Source organism: Ranitomeya imitator, chromosome 3, assembly GCF_032444005.1.
Source record: "Ranitomeya imitator isolate aRanImi1 chromosome 3, aRanImi1.pri, whole genome shotgun sequence".
Taxonomy (NCBI): domain Eukaryota; kingdom Metazoa; phylum Chordata; class Amphibia; order Anura; family Dendrobatidae; genus Ranitomeya; species Ranitomeya imitator.
The window spans coordinates 9,750,171-9,775,984 of record NC_091284.1 but is presented as its reverse complement, the minus strand read 5'-3'; the positions used below and the strand labels follow the sequence as shown (position 1 = coordinate 9,775,984).

At 42.2% G+C, this 25,814-nt stretch overlaps 1 protein-coding gene across 1 annotated transcript in view; it reads left to right on the top strand.

The window, feature by feature from the left end:
* Positions 1 to 21,611, top strand: part of TBX15 (T-box transcription factor 15) — a 163,259-nt gene extending 141,648 nt beyond the window's left edge. Inside the window, exons 3-8 of the mRNA XM_069760453.1 lie at positions 1,753 to 1,854; positions 4,728 to 4,899; positions 5,127 to 5,294; positions 5,433 to 5,497; positions 12,258 to 12,355; positions 18,509 to 21,611. Of these exons, the coding sequence (XP_069616554.1) occupies positions 1,753 to 1,854; positions 4,728 to 4,899; positions 5,127 to 5,294; positions 5,433 to 5,497; positions 12,258 to 12,355; positions 18,509 to 19,290 (1,387 nt within the window). The 3' untranslated portion in view covers positions 19,291 to 21,611. The remainder of the gene's footprint in view (positions 1 to 1,752; positions 1,855 to 4,727; positions 4,900 to 5,126; positions 5,295 to 5,432; positions 5,498 to 12,257; positions 12,356 to 18,508) is intronic.
* The last annotated feature ends 4,203 nt before the right edge of the window (positions 21,612 to 25,814 follow it).

The window sequence follows — 25,814 nt, the reverse complement described above, 5'->3', positions numbered from 1 at the left end:
AGGATCCCGCAAGAGGCAGCTGGCGGATGTGAAGTCCTGCGGCCTGAGAGTAAAGCGGAGACTTTTACAACTCTTTTTATTTTACAGTTTCCTTGCGGTTGCTGAAGTTGTAGGGTAATCTGACAGGGATCCCCAATAGTAAACTGCAGGGAGGTGATAATCTGCACGTCTGGAAGAAAACACCAATTAGTCCAAACTTTGGTCCCGGCTGCCTACCCAGACCGTTTAGGTCAAAGATCACGGTGAAGCAAGAAAATAAAAGAGTGTTTGTGTAACCACATTAGCCTTCCCTGGATATGAGCTATGTATCCCCAGATTAGACCCGGAGGCTCCACAATGTCCCCTGTAGGGAGACACAGTGAATGTGCCAGCCCCCTGGATTCAGCCTCAACCATTCATGAGAATTTTCCATGGACCAACGAGCAAAAATGAAAAGAAGCTTCTGGAAACCTGCAACTAGTCCATGGCGGATCGGTTTGGTGCACATTCTCTGGTTGGATATATGGAAATATTTATAATGTGTGAACATGAGAGGAGCGACTCCTCCTCTGGCAACAGCCATGTTTTACTGACAGTCTGGGCAGAGACCCATGAAGAGTCTGAGGAACCTCAACGTTATGTCCCAGTATGGCTAAATCACAGGTGATCACCACTTCTTTCCAAAACCACTTTTGATCAAGGAATTCTGTAACTCCGTCTGATCCCTTTTTATAACAAGCAAGATTGGGGTCTCATAATGTCTCAGTAAAGGTACGACGAGAAGAGAAAGTATCAGAAGAGTGGTAAAAAGTCGGGAACCCACCAACGTCTGGTACTAGGGTAAAGTGCACTATCGGGATGTCATTGGGATTCGAGGCCACCAATATAGTCAATTATTTTGAGGCTTTTTCTTCTACTGAACTGCAGAATTAACCTCCCAGGTTTTTTGAGGATAATGAAGGTATTGGAGAACCTGTTCCAATTCTTCCCCGTCATCGTCTTTGTAGGCGTTCCACCAATGGAGATGACCAAGGTCAAAATTCACAGCTCCCCAAATATTGGAGAGGAAAACCCAATGTTCCTGTAGTTTTCATAGATAACTATATAGAGCAAAAGAGAAAACTGTAAGAAACCGGGGGATGTCCAACACCTTGATGGAACAAGTATCCAAATGAAGAACTCTTACTGACCCCTGGGTCTTCTGCTCTGGGGGCTCAAGCCAAGTCATTAAAAGGGCTTTCCCACAGTCAAAGTGCATTTTAATTAATACATAATAAAAAGCTCCACAGTTGGATGTGTTCAATAATGTTCTTGTTTTTAAATAATCGTATACATGTTTCCCCACTATGTATTGTGTTATTTGCTGTGTCCAACCATGTAAAGCTGCTCCAGGTGGGATGTGATGGAGTCAAGATAAACTGATGGTGTGTCCATAGATAAGCTGACACATCGCTCCACATTTGCTATTGGAGTCCTGATGTTTTTTGATGGTTTGAGAAAGAAGAATTCTGGTGAATATTTTTGTTTAATCTCAAAAGCAAGCATGGCTAAAATATACATCAAATTTATTATAGGTGGGTGCCATTTTTGTCACAAATTGATGGTCTAAAGAGGGTAAAGTAAAAGTCAGTGTAAGTGAGGGAAAGGTCTGTAGCTTCCAGGAAGATCGGCCAGATCCATCACACAGCAGACCCTGATCCCCAACCCTACAGACCTTTAGTCTGCTCCATTGTTCCCTGTCCTTGGCACTAACCTCCTTGATATTTCTTGTAGGCGAATGTTCCCAGCGATGAGAGTGAAAATCTCGGGGTTGGATCCCCATCAGCAATATTATATAGCAATGGACATTGTGCCTGTGGACAACAAAAGATACAGGTGAGCACATACTCCGCATGGAGAGTGGCTGTGGACACCTGGCTGTGGACACCTTTTGGGCCATGTTTTGCATGTTTGGCTAAAAATCATAATTTTAGCTTGAAGCGTTTAATCTATAAATTTTGGAACATTCATCTTCTAGAACCGTGTATGAAAAGATTTGTCAGACTGCAAAATGGGTTCTCAGTGACTGTCAGTGAGCTCATTGTTGTCCGCTTGTCTGATACGTGGAGCGTATAAGCTATAGGGGTGAAGTAGGCCTGTGCCCAGGTAGGAAGCCCAGAGCTGCCACCTAAGATGTCATACATTTCTCAGGGCAAGTGGCGGCTCTGGTACAGATTTTGCATTGGGGTCAGGAGCTTCCATTTATATCCTTTCCTGTCTTTCTATGTTGAGTCTTTCTGCCTGTCACCTCCAGGCTGGTCTGTTCTCTTCCATACTTCTTTGTCTTCTCCATGATTCCCCATCCTCCTTCTGTCACTTGTCCACCTCTAGACCCTTCTGTCCCCCAAATTTCTCTATCTGCTATAGTCTTCTTTTCCCCTTCAGGCACATCCTCTGCCTCTGTCCCCTACTGACACTTCTGTCTCCTCTGTCCCCCTTCTATGCCCCTCAAAGTTCCCTATGTCCTCCAGACACTTCTGACAGAACCTGACTCCGTTGTCCTCTCCAGACACCCCCTGCTCCATCTAAACTCCTTTGTCCCCTACTGATTTCACTGCATCCCTTAAAGCTACCCTGTCCCCTCCAGAATATTCTCTTCATTTCAAGACTCCTTTGTTCCCCTCCCAGACCCCTATGTCCCCTTCCATATCCCTCTGTCCTCCTCCAGCTCCCTCTGGTCCTTATAAACTGCTGTGTCTCCTCATGACATGTCTGTCTCCTCTGTCCCTCTTCTATGCCCCCACGGAGCTCCCCTGTCCCCTCTAGAACCCTCTGTCCCCTCTAGATCCCTCTGTCCCTTCTAGAACCCTCTGTCCCCTCTAGATCCCTCTGTCCCTTCTAGATCCCTCTGTCCCTTCTAGATCCCTCTGTCCCTTCTAGAACCCTCTGTCCCCTCTAGATCCCTCTGTCCCTTCTAGAACCCTCTGTCCCCTCTAGATCACTCTGTCCCTTCTAGATGCCTCTGTCCCTTCTAGAACCCTCTGTCCCCTCTAGATCCCTCTGTCCCTTCTAGAACCCTCTGTCCCCTCTAGATCACTCTGTCCCTTCTAGATGCCTCTGTCCCTTCTAGATCCCTCTGTCTCCTCCAGAATGTTCTCTTCATTTCAAGACTCCTTTGTTCCCCTCCTAGACCCCTTTGTCCCCTTCCATATCCCTCTGTTCTCCTCCAGCTCCCTCTGGTCCTTATAAACTACTGTGTCTCCTCATGACATGTCTGTCTCCTCTGTCCCTCTTCTATGCCCCCCGGAGCTCCCCTGTCCCCTCTAGAACCCTCTGTCCCCTCTAGATCCCCCTGTCCCTTCTAGAACCCTCTGTCCCCTCTAGAACCCTCTGTCCCCTCTAGATCCCTCTGTCCCTTCTAGAACCCTCTGTCCCCTCTAGATCCCTCTGTCCCTTCTAGATCCTTCTGTCTCCTCCAGAATGTTCTCTTCATTTTAAGCCTCCTTTGTTCCCCCCTTTCAGACCCCTATGTCCCCTTCCAGATCACTCTGGCCTCCTCCAGGTCCCTCTGTCCCATCTAGATCCCTCTGTCCCCTCTAGAACCCTCTGTCCCCTCTAGATCCTTCCGACCCTTCTAGAACCCTCTGTCCCCTCTAGAACCCTCTGTCCCCTCTAGATCCCTCTGTCCCTTCTAGAACCCTCTGTCCCCTCTAGATCCCTCTGTCCCTTCTAGATCTTTCTGTCTCCTCCAGAATGTTCTCTTCATTTTAAGCCTTCTTTGTTCCCCCCTTTCAGACCCCTATGTCCCCTTCCAGATCACTCTGGCCTCCTCCAGGTCCCTCTGTCCCATCTAGATCCCTCTGTCCCCTCTAGAACCCTCTGTCCCCTCTAGATCCTTCTGTCCCTTCTAGAACCCTCTGTCCCCTCTAGAACCCTCTGTACCCTCTAGATCCCGCTGTCCCTTCTAGAACCCTCTGTCCCCTCTAGATCCCTCTGTCCCTTCTAGATCCCTCTGTCTCCTCCAGAATGTTCTCTTCATTTTATGCCTCCTTTGTTCCCCCTTTCAGACCCCTATGTCTCCTTCCTGATCACTCTGGCCTCCTCCAGGTCCCTCTGGCCCTTCTACACTCCTCTGTCTCCTCCTGACACGTCTGTCTCCTCAGTTCCTCTTCTATGCCCCTCGGAGCTTGCCTGTCCCCTCCAGATACCTCTGACCCAGATTATCTGTCCCCTCCAGAATCTTCTATCCTTTTCCTGGCCCCTCTATCCCTCCTGTCTCCTTTGTCCTGACCATATTCCCTTGACTTCTCCAGATCACTCTGTCCTCCTCCAGACTCATCAGTCCCCTCCAAACTCCTCTGTCCTCTCCTGACTTCTCTGTGCCCCTCTGGACTCCATTGTCATCTCCAGATTCTTCTGTTCCCCTTCAGACTTCTCTGCTCCTTGAAGACCTCACTGTCCCTCTCTGCACTCTCCATTGATTCCTCCAGACTTCTCCAGAGTCAGATTATTCGGCCTAGGGCTGAGGTTAGGGCTCCTGTACATGCGAGTAACAAGGCAGAACATGAACATATATTGATTACAGCCATGATTCCACATTCTGGTGTGTCACAGTGAAAGTCGAGGCAATGACATAGCGTCCTACTACCCAACTAAGAAACATCCATATTGACTGTTCACACCCTATTATTCAGATGTGGCCTGGACCCCCTGTATATTCTAATAGACATGAAGCATCATGGGGTCCGTCCTGTCTTCTTCTCTTTCAGATATGTTTATCATAGCTCCAAATGGATGGTGGCTGGGAACGCTGACTCCCCGGTTCCTCCTCGTGTTTACATCCATCCTGACTCCTTGGCCTCTGGGGACACCTGGATGAGGCAGGTTGTCAGCTTCGACAAGCTCAAACTCACCAACAATGAGCTGGACGATCAAGGACATGTAAGTTCTGCCTGGTCCTGAGACTTTCTCAATGAGTGCAGACACATCTCACATGCACGGGATGGATAATTATCACAAGTGCATGTAGCATAGTCATTAGGTGGGAGAGACCTTCATGTCTTCGTAGCTAACTGCATTGGATACGACACTGCATGCCTCTTAATGCTCCATTGGTCTGTGTTTGGATACAGGGAATAATACCATGACTCCCGTGTATGTGGTTACAGATAATCCTGCACTCCATGCACAAGTATCAGCCCCGCGTCCATGTCATTCGAAAAGACTTCAGTAGCGAGTTGTCTCCAACCAAGTCGATTCCCGCAGGAGAAGGTGTGAAGACTTTCAACTTTCCCGAGACTGTCTTCACCACCGTGACGGCCTATCAGAACCAGCAGGTGAGCCCTCTGGCCGATTGTTGGGGCTCCTCACAGGATTGTGCTGCAGATTGTGCTGCAGAATCATTGATTTCATTCAGGATTATTAGTAATATTATCTTTAGTATTCGGTGAGTCATGGCTTTTGTTGTGTTCCAGATTACAAGGCTGAAGATTGACAGGAACCCCTTTGCCAAAGGATTCCGGGACTCGGGAAGAAACCGGTATGTCAGAGAATTAGTGTGCAGGCCAAAGCTGAGATTTCTTGGCTTCGGATCTTTCCTGGGATCATTTAGCAAACACATTTTCTTGTTAAAAATAAAAAGTAAAACGATATTTTTATGTTGATTTGGTTGAAGATTGTCATGAGAGGAACGTCTGTATGGACTCAGATCAAACACAAAGACGTATCCATTCATCAAACCCCGGCCCTTCCCCTCACCCCTGTGCAACCACAAAATCTGAGGAGAATGGTCAATGAGCCACCGCTGATCTCCAACTCTCTGGAAAGTTAATAAAAGAATCAGTTGCTAAAGTTTTTAAGCCCAGACCAAAACTAAATCTAAACCAAGGATTTTTTTCATTTTTTTTTATCATTTCTATTTCTGTGAGATGATTCTTATATTTCCTGCATGTAATTTCTTTAGACCTTTGTTATAGCTATGCAAAGATTGTAATAAACATCTGTGACTGATAACTGGCTCATCAGAGAAACCATAGACCTTCATTGTAGACCAGTCCATCCATGTAAGCCATAGGGACCTGCCTTGCACTCTAGTCCATCCATGCTAATTTTGCACCATCAATGTAAACCAGTCCATCCATGGAATCTACAGAACGTTTTCCTTGTACACCAAAGACTATCTTTACAGATCAATCCAGCCATTAAGACTTCTAAAGTAGAAAACTCCAGATATGTAAGCCATAAACCTCCATGTAGACCAGTCCGTCAATGTAAAACTTGTAGACCAGTCCAATTATTGTGGCCATAGACTTCCCTTATCAACTAGTCCTTCTATGTAAACCATAGACCTCCATGTAACCAGTTCATGTAACTCTAGACCACTCCTTATAAACATAAATCCATCAGTCCATCCAGGTAAACTTTGCAGAATAGTCCATCTGTATGGTCATAGACCTCCCTTGTTGACTTGTCCTCCTCTGTAAGCCATGGACTGGTCCATCCATGTAAACCATATAACTCCGTTATAGACCAGCACATATAAACCATAGGTCTCCACTGTAAACCAGTTCATCTACGTAAACCATAGATCTCCTTTGTAGACTAGTTCAATCATGTAAGTTACAGACCTTCTTCTTTGTAGACCAATCCGTTCCTGTAAACAAAAGACTGTCTTCATAGAACAGTCCATACATAAAGACCTATCTTGTATACAATTACAGGAATGTAAGCCATTTATATCTCTTGTAGACTAGACCATCCATGGAAATCATATACAGTATCGTTCTTGCAGGCCAGTCCATTCATCTAAATTGTAGACATGTAAACCATAGACCTCCTTTGTAGGCCAGTTTATCCACATAAACCTTTGACCTCTATAGTATACTGGTTCATCATTGTAAGCCATAGAACTCCACTGTAAAAAGCTTCATCCATGTAAGCCATAGACTTTCATCGTAGGCAAATCCATTCATGTAAACCCTAGACCTCTCTTGTAGACTGGTCTATACATGTAAGCCATAGACATCCATTGTTGACCAGTCTATCCATGTAAGCGATAGACCTCCACTGTAGACCGGCCCATCCATCTAAGCCATAGACCTAATTGTAGATCAGTTCTTCCAGATAAACCCTAGACCACTCTTGTAGACTGGTCCGTACATGTAAGCCATAGATCTCCATTGTAGACCAGTTCATCCATGTAAACCATAGACCTCCATGGTAAACAATCCATTCATGTAAACTCTAGACCTCTTGTGTAGACTGGTCCATATATGTAAGCCATAGACATCCACTGTAGACCAGTTCATACATCCATCCATGTAAGCCATAGATCTCAATTGTAGACCAGTTCATCCATGTAAACCATAGACCTCCAGGGTAAACAATCCAGCCATGCAAACTCTAGACCTCTGGTGTAGACTGGTCCATATATGTAAGCCATGGACCTCCATTGTAGACAGATCCATCTATGTAAGCCATAGACATCCACAGTAGACCAGTCCATACATCCATCCATGTAAGCCATAGATCTCAATTGTAGACCAGTTCATCCATGTAAACCCTAGACCTCTCTTGTAGACTAGTCCATACATGTAAGCCATAGACCTCCATTCTAGACCGGTCGAATCCACGTAAGCCATAGACCTCCAATGTAGACCGGTCCATCCATGTAAACCATAGGCCTCAATTGTAGAAAGGTTCATCCAAATAAACCCTAGACCACACTTGTAGACTGGTCCATATATGTAAACCACAGATCTCCATTGTAATCCATATAAACCCTTCTATATCAGACCAGCCATGCAGTTCTTGTGTCAGGGGCTTTGGTAATCTTCTGGCTCACATCAGTCTGATTATTGCTGAGATATTGCTGCTTGTGATATTAGTCTTCATCATCGGAGCCTGGGACCTCATATATTAGTCCTCTTATTAGTCATTATGGAGACCTCAGCTTTACACGTCCCAGGTTTTTTGTTGGCTCCATTATGAGCAGAGCAGGTTAAAAATAGTTAAAACCAGACCTTGTCATGTTAGATTTCTACTTCTTGCTGGAGATGGGATCCAGAGTATGTGGCGCAGGACCGGCAGTCTATAAAATCCCACTTTAATTGCCTGCAGCGCTCTGAAAATAACTCAAAGTATCTGCAGTAGAAGAGTGGTCTGGCCTGTAAATACTCCGCACAATAAAGCAGATTACTGGGAGAGGTGAATACTGATAAATCTGGAAGGTTGGGATTTGCCTGAGATGTTGGGCAGCGCTGTAATACATGTCTTAATAACAGGGGATTAGGAGGCATGGCCAGGCCGTAACACATGGCTAATTTCTATTGATACTCAACATGGACATGAATGGCGGCTATAAAGTCCAAGAATCATTCTCAGGTTGTCACAATGAGATGTAACAAAGACTTTATTTTTTTTAACACCTTTTCCTATAATCACATGTTTTTCTGTATTGTCTGGATGTGGATGAGGTTCAGTAATACAAAAGCCGGGGACTTAATGGAAATCTCCACTTTTACAACAGTTGATCCTTTCATAAACGACAAAGTGACTTTGTAAATACTTTGTCTGATTTCAGACTACTTTGTGTTTTGTGTCCAAGGTGAAGCCATTTTCAGATTCCTTTTGTTACTGGATTTATAGTTAATTGGGGAGTATCAGTTTCGGAACGATCATTAAATGATGACCACCGTCATTATTGAGCCATTAAGTCCACTGGCAGGAATCCTATCACCAGTGCTCTGTGTTGGTCTTCAGTCATCCCAAAGTCTTGTTCCTGAGTTCTTGGAGTGGGACTTTACCCCTTCTTCCTCTGTTCCCTTCCTGTAAATTTTTGTTGACTTTTTCTTGCCTCATAATATATCCAGAATGGGATTAAGCTTCATTCTGGTCATTTGTCCTCTGAGAGGTCCTTTTGGATGTAATTTGGTCAAGATGAGTTTTGCTTTCTGTGTACTCTAAAATCTCTAAAATAAACTTTTAGTTCTTCATTTCCTCCATCCTGTTTTGTGCCTAATAAATTTGAGAAGTAATTATCATGTATCTCCTCCCAATTGAACATCAGCGAGTTCCTCTCAAGGAACCTTCTCCATACCTAAGTCTTATATGATTCTGACCCATCTCCTTGCAACAAACCTTCTTACCTTTTTCCTGAGTGACTCTTAGGTGATCTTGATCGATCTTCTATGTGATCTTCACCTTGATCTACTACTTAGTGACCTTCCATATATCATACAGGAGCGACCTTCATCTAGTTCTTCTATAGTGACCTCCATCTCTTATTCTTAAGCAATTTTCAACTAACTCTTCACATGAGACCTTCCTAAACTCAAGTGACCCTCAATGTACTTTACTTGAGTGATCTTCACCCTGCCATAATCCCAAGTGATGGAATATAGGCTGAACTGGATGGACAAATGTCTTTTTTCGGCCTTACTATGTTACTATGTTACTAAGTGACCTTTGATTTACTTTACTCGAATGACCTTCATCTAAACTTCACCTCTACTACTCTTATTGATCTTTATCTGTCTCCTTGCAAGAAACCTACAATGTACCTTCCTCGATTAACCTTCATCTATCTTCAGTCATGTGACCTTTACCTTACCATAATATTAAGTCACCTTTCATTTTGCTTTATCACCTTGCCTTGGTATTTCCTTGAGATCTTTACAATTTTGGCTGACATTTGGAGAACATCTGCCTGTACGTTGTCGTGTATCTGCTAACTTCACTAGCTGTTTTTGCCATTCTTCCTTCTTTTACCCTTTTTCCTTTTAATGCTCTTAACCTGTTCCACTGACCTTCATCTTCTTCTTCAGCCCTTAATCTTACCAAACATTTGGTTGCAAGTTTATAAAGACACATTGACCCAATCCTTCTATGTTGTGCGTAGATCCACAGTACCATTGTCTCATGATCCACAAACCTGGTATTGTCCAGCAGATGTTTTACAGATCCTACGCTTGACTTCTACAAATCTCCATCCTAATGAGGGAATACGAATGAAGTCAGATAAAGTCCAGGAGGATCATAAAAGACCCATATTTCTTCATACTCCCAGTCATCTTCCACTAAGCCCTTCAGACGTGTGAGGAAACCTGACTATTGGTTGACCACAGAACAACCATATCTTTTCCAACTTGGCCTCACATCTTTGGCCAAATTGGAAAACTTTCTGACAGCTGATGTACTTGCGCCCTGATTTTTTTGCTTGATTCTTGGAGCAATCTCACTGGGTTTGGCCAACCTTATGTGACACTGCTCAACTCGTGGCTTTCATCAACTAATTCAAGATGTTGCCGGTTCTTCTTCTGACTTTCCATTATCTGATTTTCCTCTCGAATGCTCATTTGTCCATCACCTATGACACATAACTAGATCATGGAGATATCAGTCATCTTCCCTAAGACATCTCTTACCGTCTTCTGCTCCGCTTTGGTGACGTAGCTGACATAGCGCAGACCATGTGGATCCCATTATCCAGATATGCAAAACATCTTGTTCCATTTTCCATACAATACAACAGTTTGATTTATTGCTCGATATTAAAAATGTGGAGCGCTAAGACAAGGGAAAGAAAGATGAAAAGATACATCAAATTTTTCATACCTATTAAAAGTACAAAACTCTCTTTAAATGGATCCAAATGTAGCACGATCCAAGGAGCAGACCTTCAAATAGCTTTGCTTTGGTTTTCATTTGTGTTCGACACAAAGGCACGTATGTAAGGTCGGTCCTGCTCCAGCGTCTGGCACAAGAGACGTTCAAGCCACTTATCGTCACATTTTCACAAAGCCAACTCTGACAGCGCAGAAGCTGGACCAAGTCCTAGCGCACAGTTCTTCTATGTTATCATTCACATATCCGAGAGCTCCAAGAACACAATAGTTGTGGTCATATCCTAGGAGATGGCATGCTTCATCCTAAAAAGTGGATCCCTCTCACATATTGTAGCAGAAGACATGGAGTCAGCTTGTGGAGAAGCTTTATGTAGAGGGGTGACCCATTAATATTGGTTCCCGACGGTGCATGGCCATCCACCTAATGTGTTTTCTTACTCTACGTTGGCCTGTTATATCCCAATTATTGACTTGAGGTTTGGAGACCTCGGGTCTTTCTGAGGACCATGTGATTAATCTATTACATGGCTCCCAATGTCAGCTACTTCATCAGAGGTTTCGGTCTGAATCTGGACAAATAGGATTTATAGGTAAATGGAGTCCAAGGTATGAAACTTTCCTGAAAGGACGGACAGTGCCAGAAAGGTTTCTAAAATGGAGCTCAACGTTTCCTACTTCAGCTTAATGGCTCCATCAGGGGCACATCTGAATCCCGTATTTATGGGATGGAGACATGAACGCACTTCAAAACACAGTGTGAGCCGGCCCTTGTGGAATTATCCGGGTTATCACAAGATAGTTACATAAGTGCAAAATTAGTTCCTGAATCAGGGTGAAGCCCACACTTTATATACTTCATGATATGAGATACTTAGATGAGGTAACTTGACCGTGTGCTTAGAAAATTAAGCTTCTTTTCCAACCACTATACATACCTCCTGACACCTCCATAAACATATATACTTGCTCTGGCCAAGCGTTCATATGTTCTGAATGAGGAGAGAGAAGTAAGCTGATGCCAAAATCCTCTATTGGTGGCTTATAGTCCCTGAGCCAAAAGGATTGGGCATGAAAAAATTCAACATGAGGCCCAAATTTTACTACCAACCTGCGAGCCGTCAGTCACCGTAAGGGTTGTATGTAGGGTGTAGGTGGGCAAACCTGGTTCCCACTATGGTGCCCTTTATTTCACATTAATGTAAATGCTTAGACTCCCAATTTCTAGTCTGTTTTCCCTCCATGCACCCACTATACATATTATCTGGACTTGAGAAGTAGAAGTAGAACAACCTTCCTAAGGTTCCCATGAAATGCAGGCAGCAAGGTGCAAGATGGAGGTTCATAGACATTATGGGGCAACCTGACTGCATGGGGTCCAGATATCAAATTAATGGAGATCTGAGGTCAATGTTGTCCAGGACTCCGATTAGTGAATACATTTATATTAAAGGTCCAATAGTGGTGACCGGTTCTGGGGAACAGTCCCGGGGCGCGGCACAGATGAGAGGGTCGTTTACAGCATATGAAGCTGGTTCTCCTGAGAATCGCGCGGTCTGTAGGGTGGTGCGCCGGCGCTTGTTCGCAGGTTGTCAGGAGATCTGCTCTGCACTTTTATTGAGTGTTATATAAATGGATCCTGTCTTCCATTTACCTAATTGTTCCTCTTATTTGCAGGACGGGCCTGGAGGCGATCATGGAGACGTACGCCTTCTGGAGGCCACCAGTCCGCACTCTTACCTTTGAAGATTTTACGACCATGCAGAAGCAGCAAGGTGAGTCCAGCCTTTGTCCAGATCCTGAGAAGTTACACTTGTTTGGGGGGTGGAGGGGAGTTTTCATCGTTCATGTGTTGAGCAGCTGAGGGTCTGTACCAGTGGTTTTACTTAAAGATGAAAAAACACTCGGAGGAATAAGCTGTGGAGGTGATGAAAACAGCATTTCTCTCCGATTATCCACCCAGAAGTTTATGATAATTCCTGGCTCCGGATCAGCCGCATGTTGCATCATATTAATCGCATTAGCGGATGAGGTGGACGGGAGGCGCGGGCCGGAGCGTAATAACTCATTACAGAGTCGCCTCCTGAAAATCCTCCAACAAGACGCTCAGTGCGTGCAGATGGAGGATGTCTAATGGACTGGTGGATTTCCTTCAGCGATGACCCACAAAGTCCGTTAGTGAAGCACCTGAACCCGACTGTGCGGTACGGAGAATTTTCAGAGCTTGTCGTCATACAGACTTTTGGATAGTTTCCTGATTTCTTGGTCACCTGATTGCTTCCGCTAGGACTTCTAACAGTCAGACATTGCATGGACGCAGTGACTATGCAGACAATATTTAGGATTAACATTGTGTCTTATTCCTGGAACAGCGCCCCCTGTCCACAGGCTGTGGGGAGTATTGCAGCTCAGCACTATTAAAGTGAATGGGGCTCATCTGTAAAACCACACACAAGCCAAGGACAGGGTGTGCACCATCTGTAGATAAATCCGCCATGTCTCACTAGTAATATACCCCATCTGCAGCTGCTATAGGGCATCTGGACATTATAGAGGGGGTGTCCACTAACGGTGAGGTCCTAAGGGTCTGAATGAAGCTCCAGCTTTGGCGACCATAGCCCATCCATGATTCATATGGATGCTGATTCTTCTAATTTGCCACTATATTTCTGCCACAGACATCAATAACCAAATATCTGCGACAAGGGGCCTGCGCTGGCAATGATGGGTGATTGTCACAGCTGAACATCACGCATGAACGATCAGGGTAGATGCACCACAGAGACAGGTCCTGTGACTGGGGGTCCTGGAAAGAGAGGGCGGAATCAGGGACGGCCAAATGCCATTTATTTTGGGTGGTGACAATGTGTTTGGGGGTGCAGTGGTATCAAGCGCACCACAACAGGACCCCGTTAGTATACCGGCACGGTAAATGTTAACATGTTGCTCATTGGCTACCTTGAGTTACGCTGGCAGTGACCTTCATGGTCAGGTGGACGTGGACCATTAGGAGTCATTACTTCAATGTTCATTAGGGGGTAATTAGCTGTGGTAGCGGCTGAGTATCACATGGGTCGACACCGGCCTGGCATCCATCTCTGTGATCTCCTGACTGGGAGCAATCACTGAGATTAACATTAGGATGAAACATGTGCATCGGTATCTGGTTCAGTGATCGAAATAATTAACGACTCATACAGAACCGGAGGATCTGTATACTGATGTGTATGAGTGTGGAGGATCCGTATACTGATGAATATGAGTATGGAGGATCTGTATACTGATGTGTATGAGTGTGGAGGATCCGTATACTGATGTGTATGAGCATGGAGGATCCGTATACTGATGTGTATGAGCGTGGAGGATCTGTATACTGATGTGTATGAGTGTGGAGGATCCGTATACTGATGTGTATGAGCGTGGAGGATCTGTATACTGATGTGTATGAGTGTGGAGGATCCGTATACTGATGAGTATGAATGTGGAGGATCCGTATACTGATGTGTATGAGTGTGGAGGATCCGTATACTGATGAGTGTGAGTGTATAGGATCTGTATACTGATGTGTATGAGTGTGGAGGATCTGTATACTGATAAGTATGAGTGTGGAGGATCTGTATACTGATGAGTATGAGTATATAGGATCTGTATGCTGATAAGTATGAGTGTGGAGGATCTGTATACTGATGTGTATGACTGTGGAGGATCTGTATACTGATGTGTATGAGCATCGATGTTCTGTATACTGATGTGTATGAGCATGGAAGATCTGTATACTGATGTGTATGAGCGTGGATGATCTGTTTACTGATGTGTATGAGTGTGGAGGATCTGTATACTGATGAGTATGAGTGTATAAGATCTGTATACTTATGAGTGTGGAGGATCCGGATACTGATGAGTATGAGTGTGGAGGATCCGTATACTGATGAGTATGAGTGTGGAGGATCCGTATACTGATGAGCATGGAGGATCTGTATACTGATGAGTGTGGAGGAAATGAATACTGATAAGTGTGAGTGTGGAGGATCTGTATACTGATGTGTATGAGTGTGGAGGATCTGTATACTGATGTGTATGACTGTGGAGGATCTGTATACTAATGTGTATGAGCATGGAGGATCTGTATACTGATGTGTATGACTGGAGGATCTGTATACTAATGTGTATGAGTGTGGAGGATCTGTATACTGATGTGTATGAGTGTGGAGGATCTGTATATTAATGTGTATTAGTGTGGAGGATCTGTATACTGATGAGTATGAGTGTGGAGGATCCGTATACTGATGAGTATGAGTGTGGAGGATCCGTATACTGATGAGCATGGAGGATCTGTATACTGATGAGTGTGGAGGAAATGAATACTGATAAGTGTGAGTGTGGAGGATCTGTATACTGATGTGTATGAGTGTGGAGGATCTGTATACTGATGTGTATGACTGTGGAGGATCTGTAAACTAATGTGTATGAGCGTGGAGGATCTGTATACTAATGTGTATGAGCGTGGAGGATCTGTATACTGATGTGTATGAGCATGGAGGATCTGTATACTGATGTGTATGAGTGTGGAGGTTCCGTATACAGATGAGTATGAGTATGGAGGAAATGACTACTGATGAGTATGGGTGTGGAGGATCCGTATACTGATGAGCATGGAGGATCTGTATACTGATGAGTATAAATGTGGAGGATCTGTATATTGATAAGTATGAATGTGGAGGATCTGTATACTGATGTGTATGAGTGTGGAGGATCTGTATAGTGATGAGTATGAGTGTATATGATCTGTATATTGATGAGTATGAGTGTGGAGGATCTGTATACGGATGAGTATGAGTGTATAGGATCTGTATATTGATGAGTATGAGTGTGGAGGATCTGTATATGGATGAGTATGAGTGTGGAGGGTCTGTATACTGATGTGTATGAGTGTGGAGGATCTGTATACTGATGTGTATGAGTGTGGAGGATCTGTATACTGATGTGTATGAGTGTGGAGGATCTGTATACTGATGTGTATTAGTGTGGAGGATCTGTATACTGATGTGTATGAGTGTGGAGGATCTGTATACGGATGAGTATGAGTATGGAGGATCTGTATACAGATGAGTATGGAGGATCTGTATACTGATGAGTGTGAGTGTATAGGATCTGTATACTGATGAGTATGAATGTGGAGGATCTGTATACTGATGTGTATGAGTGTGGAGGATCTGTATACTGATGAGTGTGAGTGTATAGGATCTGTTTACTGATGAGTATGAATGTGGAGGATCTGTATACTGATGTGTATGAGTGTGGAGGATCCGTATACTGATGTGTATGAGCGTGGAGGATCCGTATACTGATGTGTATGAGCGTGGAGGATCTGTATACTGATGTGTATGAGTGTGGAGGATCTGTATACGTATGAGTATGGAGGATCTGTATACAGATGAGTATGGAGGATCTGTATACTGATGAGTGTGAGTGTATAGGATCTGTATACTGATGAGTATGAATGTGGAGGATCTGTATACTGATGTGTATGAGTGTGGAGGATCTGTATACTGATGAGTGTGAGTGTATAGGATCTGTATACTGATGAGTATGAATGTGGAGGATCTGTATACTGATGTGTATGAGTGTGGAGGATCCGTATACTGATGTGTATGAGCGTGGAGGATCCGTATACTGATGTGTATGAGCGTGGAGGATCTGTATACTGATGTGTATGAGTGTGGAGGATCCGTATACTGATGTGTATGAGCGTGGAGGATCTGTATACTGATGTGTATGAGTGTGGAGGATCCGTATACTGATAAGTATGAATGTGGAGGATCCGTATACTGATGTGTATGAGTGTGGAGGATCCGTATACTGATGAGTGTGAGTGTATAGGATCTGTATACTGATGTGTATGAGTGTGGAGGATCTGTATACTGATAAGTATGAGTGTGGAGGATCTGTATACTGATGAGTATGAGTATATAGGATCTGTATGCTGATAAGTATGAGTGTGGAGGATCTGTATACTGATGTGTATGACTGTGGAGGATCTGTATACTGATGTGTATGAGTGTGGAAGATCTGTATACTAATGTGTATTAGTGTGGAGGATCTGTATACTGATGTGTATGACTTTGGAGGATCTGTATACTGATGTGTATGAGCATCGATGTTCTGTATACTGATGTGTATGAGCAATGAAGATCTGTATACTGATGTGTATGAGCGTGGATGATCTGTTTACTGATGTGTATGAGTGTGGAAGATCTGTATACTGATGAGTATGAGTGTATAAGATCTGTATACTGATGAGTATGAGTGTGGAGGATCCGTATACTGATGAGTATGAGTGTGGAGGATCCGTATACTGATGAGTATGAGTGTGGAGGATCCGTATACTGATGAGCATGGAGGATTTGTATACTGATGAGTGTGAGTGTGGAGGAAATGAATACTGATAAGTGTGAGTGTGGAGGATCTGTATACTGATGTGTATGAGTGTGGAGGATCCGTATACTGATGAGTTTGAGTGTGGAGGATCTGTATACTGATGTGTATGAGTGTGGAGGATCTGTATATTAATGTGTATGAGTGTGGAGGATCTGTATGCTGATGTGTATGAGTGGAGGATCTGTATACTGATGAGTTTGAGTGTGGAGGATCTGTATACTGATGTGTATGACTGTGGAGGATTTGTATACTGATGTGTATGAGCGTGGAGGATCTGTAAACTAATGTGTATGAGCGTGGAGGATCTGTATACTAATGTGTATGAGCGTGGAGGATCTGTATACTGATGTGTATGAGCATGGAGGATCAGTATACTGATGTGTATGAGTGTGGAGGTTCCGTATACAGATGAGTATGAGTGTGGAGGAAATGACTACTGATGAGTATGGGTGTGGAGGATCCGTATACTGATGAGCATGGAAGATCTGTATACTGATGAGTATAAATGTGGAGGATCTGTATATTGATGAGTATGAATGTGGAGGATCTGTATACTGATGTGTATGAGTGTGGAGGATCTGTATAGTGATGAGTATGAGTGTATATGATCTGTATATTGATGAGTATGAGTGTGGAGGATCTGTATACGGATGAGTATGAGTGTATAGGATCTGTATATTGATGAGTATGAGTGTGGAGGATCTGTATATGGATGAGTATGAGTGTATAGGATCTGTATATTGATGAGTATGAGTGTGGAGGATCTGTATATGGATGAGTATGAGTGTGGAGGGGCTGTATACTGATGTGTATGAGTGTGGAGGATCTGTATACTGATGTGTATGAGTGTGGAGGATCTGTATACTGATGTGTATGAGTGTGGAGGATCTGTATACGGATGAGTATGAGTATGGAGGATCTGTATACAGATGAGTATGGAGGATCTGTATACTGATGAGTGTGAGTGTATAGGATCTGTATACTGATGAGTATGAATGTTGAGGATCTGTATACTGATGTGTATGAGTGTGGAGGATCTGTATACTGATGAGTGTGAGTGTATAGGATCTGTATAGTGATGAGTATGAGTGTATAGGATCTGTATACTGATGTGTATGAGTGTGGAGGATCTGTATATGGATGAGTATGAGTGTGGAGGATCTGTATACGGATGAGTATGAGTGTGGAGGATCTGTATACGGATGAGTGTGAGTGTATAGGATCTGTATAGTGATGAGTATGAGTGTATAGGATCTGTATACTGATGTGTATGAGTGTGGAGGATCTGTATACTGATGTGTATGAGTGTGGAGGATCTGTATACGGATGAGTATGAGTATGGAGGATCTGTATACAGATGAGTATGGAGGATCTGTATACGGATAAGTATAAGTATGTTGGATCTGTATACTGATGTGTCTGTGTGTCATGATACATGACTGTAGATCATTTTTCTGTCATTGATTTTCTTCTCTTCGTTTCTATCCCAGGTGGCAGCACAGGAACGTCTCCTACCACCTCCAGCACCGGGACTCCATCTCCCTCCGCATCCTCTCACCTTCTCTCTCCATCTTGTTCTCCTCCAACCTTTCACCTGACACCCAACTCCTTCAACGTTGGCTGCCGGGAAAATCAACTGTGCAACCTCAACCTGTCAGAGTATCCGGCGTGTGCCAGAAGCAACATGGCTGCCCTCCAGAGCTACTCTGGTCTGAGTGACAATGGATACAACAGGCTTCAGGGAGGAAACTCCTCTGGTACCCAACCATCTGAGACCTTTATGTCCCAGAGGACTTCCACCTTAATATCTGGAATGTCGGCTCCTTCATCCTTGCCAAGCAACAGCAAGATGGATGCATATAGCGGGCAGCTGGGCTCATACCCAACCTCACAGTTTCAGTATATGATGCAAGCTGGGAACCCTTCCTCCAGCTCTTCATCTTCGCACATGTTTGGAAATAGCCACATGCAACAAGGCTCCTACAATGCCTTCTCCATCCACAACCCTTACAACCTGTATGGATACAACTTCCCAGCTTCTCCTCGCCTGGCAGCGAGCCCAGAGAAACTGACTGCACCACAAGGCACTTTACTCTGCTCCTCACCTTCTAATGTTGCTTTTGGGGATAGGCAGTACCTGTCCTCCGGCATGGATGCCATGCATATGATCGGCAACCCAACAAGCAGCCAACAAGCCACAAACACCTGTGACAGCAGACAGTATGGAGCTGTCCCAGGGTCATCATCACAGATGTCCGTACATATGGTCTGAAGACCGTCGGGGTCTTCGTAGGATGGACAGTAGAAACCACCGTGCCTTAACGTAGTATTATTAGCATGGAGTCATGACTGATGAGAAATTATGGATACACAATGCAGGTATCATGGACGTAGCTTGCAGCATAAATTTTAGATCTCTTCAAAACTGTTTTTGGAAACTTGGGTGCAGATACTCTGGACTTATGGTGGGATCAATCTCACAGCTCAATGGATCTGACTGGGGTCATTTATGAGGGTCTTGAACCTAACGATCGTTTCTGTCAAAAGTTCAACCTACTTCAAGACTTTGTGAGATGTTACACCCTGGTGGACATATGTGGACGAGCTCATTGAGCGGTGACTATTGTGGTTTCGAGCTTCGATATTCAAGGAATGTTATGTTACAAGACTTGTGATGGCTGCAGACTCATTCTCCGATGTTAGGGCTAAGCTTGTGACTCCACGTGGAGGGACGTCTGCTGAGAAATCGAGCACGGAGTGTAATCATGATTGTGAAATGAGGAAGAAGAGTCTCCTTTGAACTGGTCATTGGGAAGTGAGGTGGAACGGTTGCAAGAAAGTTTCAGACAGAAGCCTTAGCTGGCATTCGAGGTCTTGTTCACATCTGCAGGTGGCTATCACATGTCCAGAATTCGAGTCCAGCTCAACGTCTCCTCCATCCTGTCATGTTTCAACTAATATTTACACCCGAGTAATTAAGGACAAGGCTTTTCTTCTGCTATCTGCCAAAGCTATAACCTAAACGTGTTCACTTTAAGAAATGTTTGAATTTTAGAAAAGTTGTGATATTGATATGAAAGTTCTTGTGCACTTTGGAGCAATAATCGAGGATGATCCAAAAACATAAATGTATACCGTGGAGATACAAGCTGGACCATGATGGAAGGATTAGGATTCATCAGTGTCCCAGGGTTTGGATCCTACAATCATGGCACCTTCCTGGCATGGGAATATAAATATCGTGGAATGTAGAAGCCGGACAGCGTCAAAGCCTTATCGATGCCGCCTGGATTTACACCAAATCAGCTCACCAAAGTGCAATTAGTGATTATTATGTCTTCTCGTTCGGTGCCCGGACCGCCTGTGGCAGCGGACCCTCAGCAATGATTGTGCCTTACACCAATGATTTGTATATCCTAGATGATATCTGCCAGAGTTGCGTTATTGCAGGAGTATTGATACTTCGGCACACGGGGTCCAGTAGGGGTGAATGTGATACCATGATCCCCGGGCTGGAGCTCATCGACCTCTTACCACTCCGACAGGTGGATGTTTCAGGACGTATGGAATATTCCTGTGGGTGCTGGCCACATTTGGTGGTACGTACCACATCCCGGCACAGGTCCTAGAAGACCTAGACGAGGAGATACTTACTGGCCTTTTTCCTGTCCAGACTGAAAGGAAGAAGTCCACAGTGAAGATCGACTTGTACCTGACTCCAAAGACCTTGAGGTCCTCCACTATCAAGACTTGGGAAATTTCTGATTTTCGATCCTTTACCAGTTGATATTTTGGGTTGTATCAAGTTAGTATCAAGCTTTCCACCTCTACACCAGCTCACTCCCAAGTTCTTATGGATATTGCATTGGGGAAAAGTCTTTCTTGCCTGACTCAACTTTGAGGATGACCTTCTAACATCCTCTCTTATTACCCGGTACTGTTAACACTTGCATTTGATGCTCCATCCTCATGTCCACATAGAAGTGCTCCACATGACCAGACTTTTCTCCCTTAGCTCCACTGTCACCTGGGCCCAGAAAGTGATGGGCCCGGATGTTTCGCTGTTCAGCGTAGATTCTGTTTGTATCAGCTGTGTAATTATTGTGTCGCTTTATCAGTTACTTTATATCGCTTTTCTTTGTGTCTTCTTACTCCATGAAGCAGCAGAGCCCTGCAACCCACTCATCACCTGAGATTCTCCATGAAGCTTCCAAAGCCCAAACCTGAGGCGTAATATTTTATGGGGCGGTAAAAAAAAAAAGAAATCAAATTCTATTTATTTTCATTTCACTTTTCGTCATTGATTTCATATTACGGTATGAGTGATTACCCAGAAGACAGGAGACAGCCAAGAGGGGGATCTGTAGAGTTCTGCTGCACTCATGAACGGTATAAAATCGCAGCTGTGTGACAATGCAAATACGACATAATCTGATTTCTGTTTGGATGTGATGTAGATAATGATATTTAAGTGAGAACTGTCTGGGGGAAAGGGAGAGCTATGTAATATATCACTGTGTATAAGAATGCACTCTGTCTATAAGTGCCAAGCACACAGACGCTCAATAAATATCTCTGCTCTCTTCTCTGTTACTATGTGTCATCCTGACTAGTAAGTAACAATCACCGAGAACAACACAAAAGACATCCAAATAATGTACAGCTATACAGAAAGGGCATCATAGGAGCAGTATTATAGTAGTTATATTCTTGTATATAGGGGCAGTATTATAGTAGGTATATTCTTCTGTATAGGGGGCAGTATTATAGTAGTTATATTCTTGTACATAGGAGCAGTACTATAGTAGTTATATTCTTGTATATAGGAGCAGTATTATAGTAGTTATGTTCTTGTACATAGGGGCAGTATTATAGTAGGTATATTCTTGTACATAGGAGCAGTATTATAGTAGTTATATTCTTGTATATAGGGGCAGTATTATAGTAGTTATATTGTTGTACATAGGAGCAGTATTATAGTAGTTATATTCTTGTATATAGGGGCAGTATTATAGTAGTTATATTGTTGTACATAGGAGCAGTATTATAGTAGTTATATTCTTGTACATAGGGAGCAGTATTATAGTAGTTATATTCTTGTACATAGGAGCAGTATTATAGTAGTTATATTCTTATACATAGGGGACAGTATTATAGTAGTTATAGTTATAATTTTTTACATAGTGGCAGTATTATAGTAGTTATATTCCTGTACATAGGGGCAGTATTATAGTAGTTACATTCTTGTACATAGGAGCAGTATTATAGTAGTTATATTCTTGTACATAGCGGCAGTATTATAGTAGTTATATTCTTGTACATAGGGGCAGTATTATAGTAGTTATATTCTTGTACATAGGGGCATTATTATAGTAGTTGTATTCTTGTACATAGGAGCAGTATGATAGTAGTTATATTCTTGTACATAGGGGGCAGTATTATAGTAGTTATATTCTTGTACATAGAGGGCAGTATTATAGTAGTTATATTCTTGTACATAGGGAGCAGTATTATATTAGTTATATTCTTGTACATAGGAGCAGTATTATAGTAGTTATATTCTTGTATATAGGGGCAGTATTATAGTAGTTATATTCTTGTACATAGGAGCAGTATTATAGTAGTTATATTCTTGTACATAGGAGCAGTATTATAGTAGTTATATTCTTGTATATAGGGGGCAGTATTATAGTAGTTATATTCTTGTACATAGGAGCAGTATTATAGTAGTTATATTCTTGTACATAGAGGCAGTATTATAGTAGTTATATTCTTGTACATAGGGGGCAGTATTATAGTAGTTATATTCTTGTACATAGGAGCAGTATTATAGTAGTTATATTCTTGTACATAGAGGCAGTATTATAGTAGTTATATTCTTGTACATAGGAGCAGTATTATAGTAGTTATATTTTTATACATAGGGGACAGTATTATAGTAGTTATATTCTTGTACATAGGAGCAGTATTATAGTAGTTATATCCTTGTACATAGGAGCAGTATTATAGTAGTTATATTGTTGTACATAGGGGACAGTATTATAGTAGTTATATCCTTGTACATAGGGGCAGTATTATAGTAGTTATAGTCTTGTACATAGGAGCAGTATTATATTAGTTATATTCTTGTACATAGGAGCAGTATTATAGTAGTTATATTCTTGTACATAGGGGCAGTATTATAGTAGCTATATTCTTGTACATAGAGGCAGTATTATAGTAGTTATATTCTTATACATAGGGGGCAGTATTATAGTAGTTATATCCTTGTACATAGGGGCAGTATTATAGTAGTTATATTCTTGTACATAGGAGCAGTATTATTGTAGTTATATTCTTGTACATAGGGAGCAGTATTATAGTAGTTATATTCTTGTACATAGGGGCAGTATTATAGTAGTTATATTCTTGTACATAGAGGCAGTATTATAGTAGTTATATTCTTATACATAGGGGGCAGTATTATAGTAGTTATATCCTTGTACATAGGGGCAGTATTATAGTAGTTATATTCTTGTACATAGGGGACAGTATTATAGTAGCTATATTCTTGTACATAGAGGCAGTATTATAGTAGTTATATTCTTATACATAGGGGGCAGTATTATAGTAGTTATATCCTTGTACATAGGGGCAGTATTATAGTAGTTATATTCTTGTACATAGGGGCAGTATTATTGTAGTTATATTCTTGTACATAGGGAGCAGTATTATAGTAGTTATATTCTTGTATATAGGTGCAGTATTATAGTAGTTATATTCTTGTACATAGGGGGCAGTATTATAGTAGTTATATTCTTGTACATAGAGGCAGTATTATAGTAGTTATATTCTTGTACATAGGAGCAGTATTATAGTAGTTATACTCTTGTACATAGGAGGCAGTATTATAGTAGTTATATTCTTGTACATAGAGGCAGTATTATAGTAGTTATATTCTTGTACATAGGGGCAGTATTATAGTAGTTATATTCTTGTACATAGAGGCAGTATTATAGTAGTTATATTCTTATACATAGGGGGCAGTATTATAGTAGTTATATCCTTGTACATAGGGGCAGTATTATAGTAGTTATATTCTTGTACATAGGGGACAGTATTATAGTAGCTATATTCTTGTACATAGAGGCAGTATTATAGTAGTTATATTCTTATACATAGGGGGCAGTATTATAGTAGTTATATCCTTGTACATAGGGGCAGTATTATAGTAGTTATATTCTTGTACATAGGGGCAGTATTATTGTAGTTATATTCTTGTACATAGGGAGCAGTATTATAGTAGTTATATTCTTGTATATAGGTGCAGTATTATAGTAGTTATATTCTTGTACATAGGGGGCAGTATTATAGTAGTTATATTCTTGTACATAGAGGCAGTATTATAGTAGTTATATTCTTGTACATAGGAGCAGTATTATAGTAGTTATACTCTTGTACATAGGAGGCAGTATTATAGTAGTTATATTCTTGTACATAGAGGCAGTATTATAGTAGTTATATTCTTGTACATAGGGGCAGTATTATAGTAGCTATATTCTTGTACATAGAGGCAGTATTATAGTAGTTATATTCGTATACATAGGGGGCAGTATTATAGTAGTTATATCCTTGTACATAGGGGCAGTATTATAGTAGTTATATTCTTGTACATAGGGGCAGTATTATTGTAGTTATATTCTTGTACATAGGGAGCAGTATTATAGTAGTTATATTCTTGTATATAGGTGCAGTATTATAGTAGTTATATTCTTGTACATAGGGGGCAGTATTGTAGTAGTTATATTCTTGTACATAGGGGGCAGTATTATAGTAGTAATATTCTTGTACATAGGGGGCAGTATTATAGTAGTTATATTCTTGTACATAGAGGCAGTATTATAGTAGTTATATTCTTGTACATAGAGGCAGTATTATAGTAGTTATATTCTTGTACATAGGGAGCAGTATAATAGTAGTTATATTCTTGTACATAGGGGGCAGTGTTATAGTAGTTATATTCTTGTACATAGAGGCAGTATTATAGTAGTTATATTCTTGTACATAGAGGCAGTATTATAGTAGTGATATTCTTGTACATAGGAGCAGTATTATAGTAGTTATATTCTTGTACATAGGGGGTAGTATTATAGTAGTTATATTCTTGTACATAGGAGCAGTATTATATTAGCTATATTCTTGTACATAGGAGCAGTATTATAGTAGTTATATTCTTGTACATAGGAGCAGTATTATAGTAGTTATTTTCTTGTACATAGGGGCAGTATTATAGTAGTTATTTTCTTGTACATAGGGGCAGTATTATAGTAGTTATATTCTTGTACATAGGGGCAGTATTATAGTAGTTATATTCTTGTACATAGGAGTAGTATTATAGTAGTTATTTTCTTGTACATAGGGGCAGTATTACATTTGGACCCCGGTTTCCGGCCGCTCTCCTCTCGGCTGTGGGTAACACTGTACACTCCTCCGCTGTCTCGCACCTTGTGTCCCAGTATCTGATGAATACATGGAGGCTATAACTATTGGACGGCTTCGTACACGTCACTGTGTGAGGTCTCCACCACCACAAGACTCTCGGAGACCGCAGTGAGAATGTTATAGTCATTTTACCCTCTGAGCTGCGGTGATTTCTCTATATTTATCCTACATTATTTTCCACAGGTATCAGGAAGTCAATAATCAGAACCCCTCGTCCCCAATCTCTGAATCTGCCCCCGTCCTGGGGCTGTAAAGGACATTTTCCGTTTTTCGCATTCCAGTGAACAGGAAGAGACAAGAAACATTCTGCTGCAT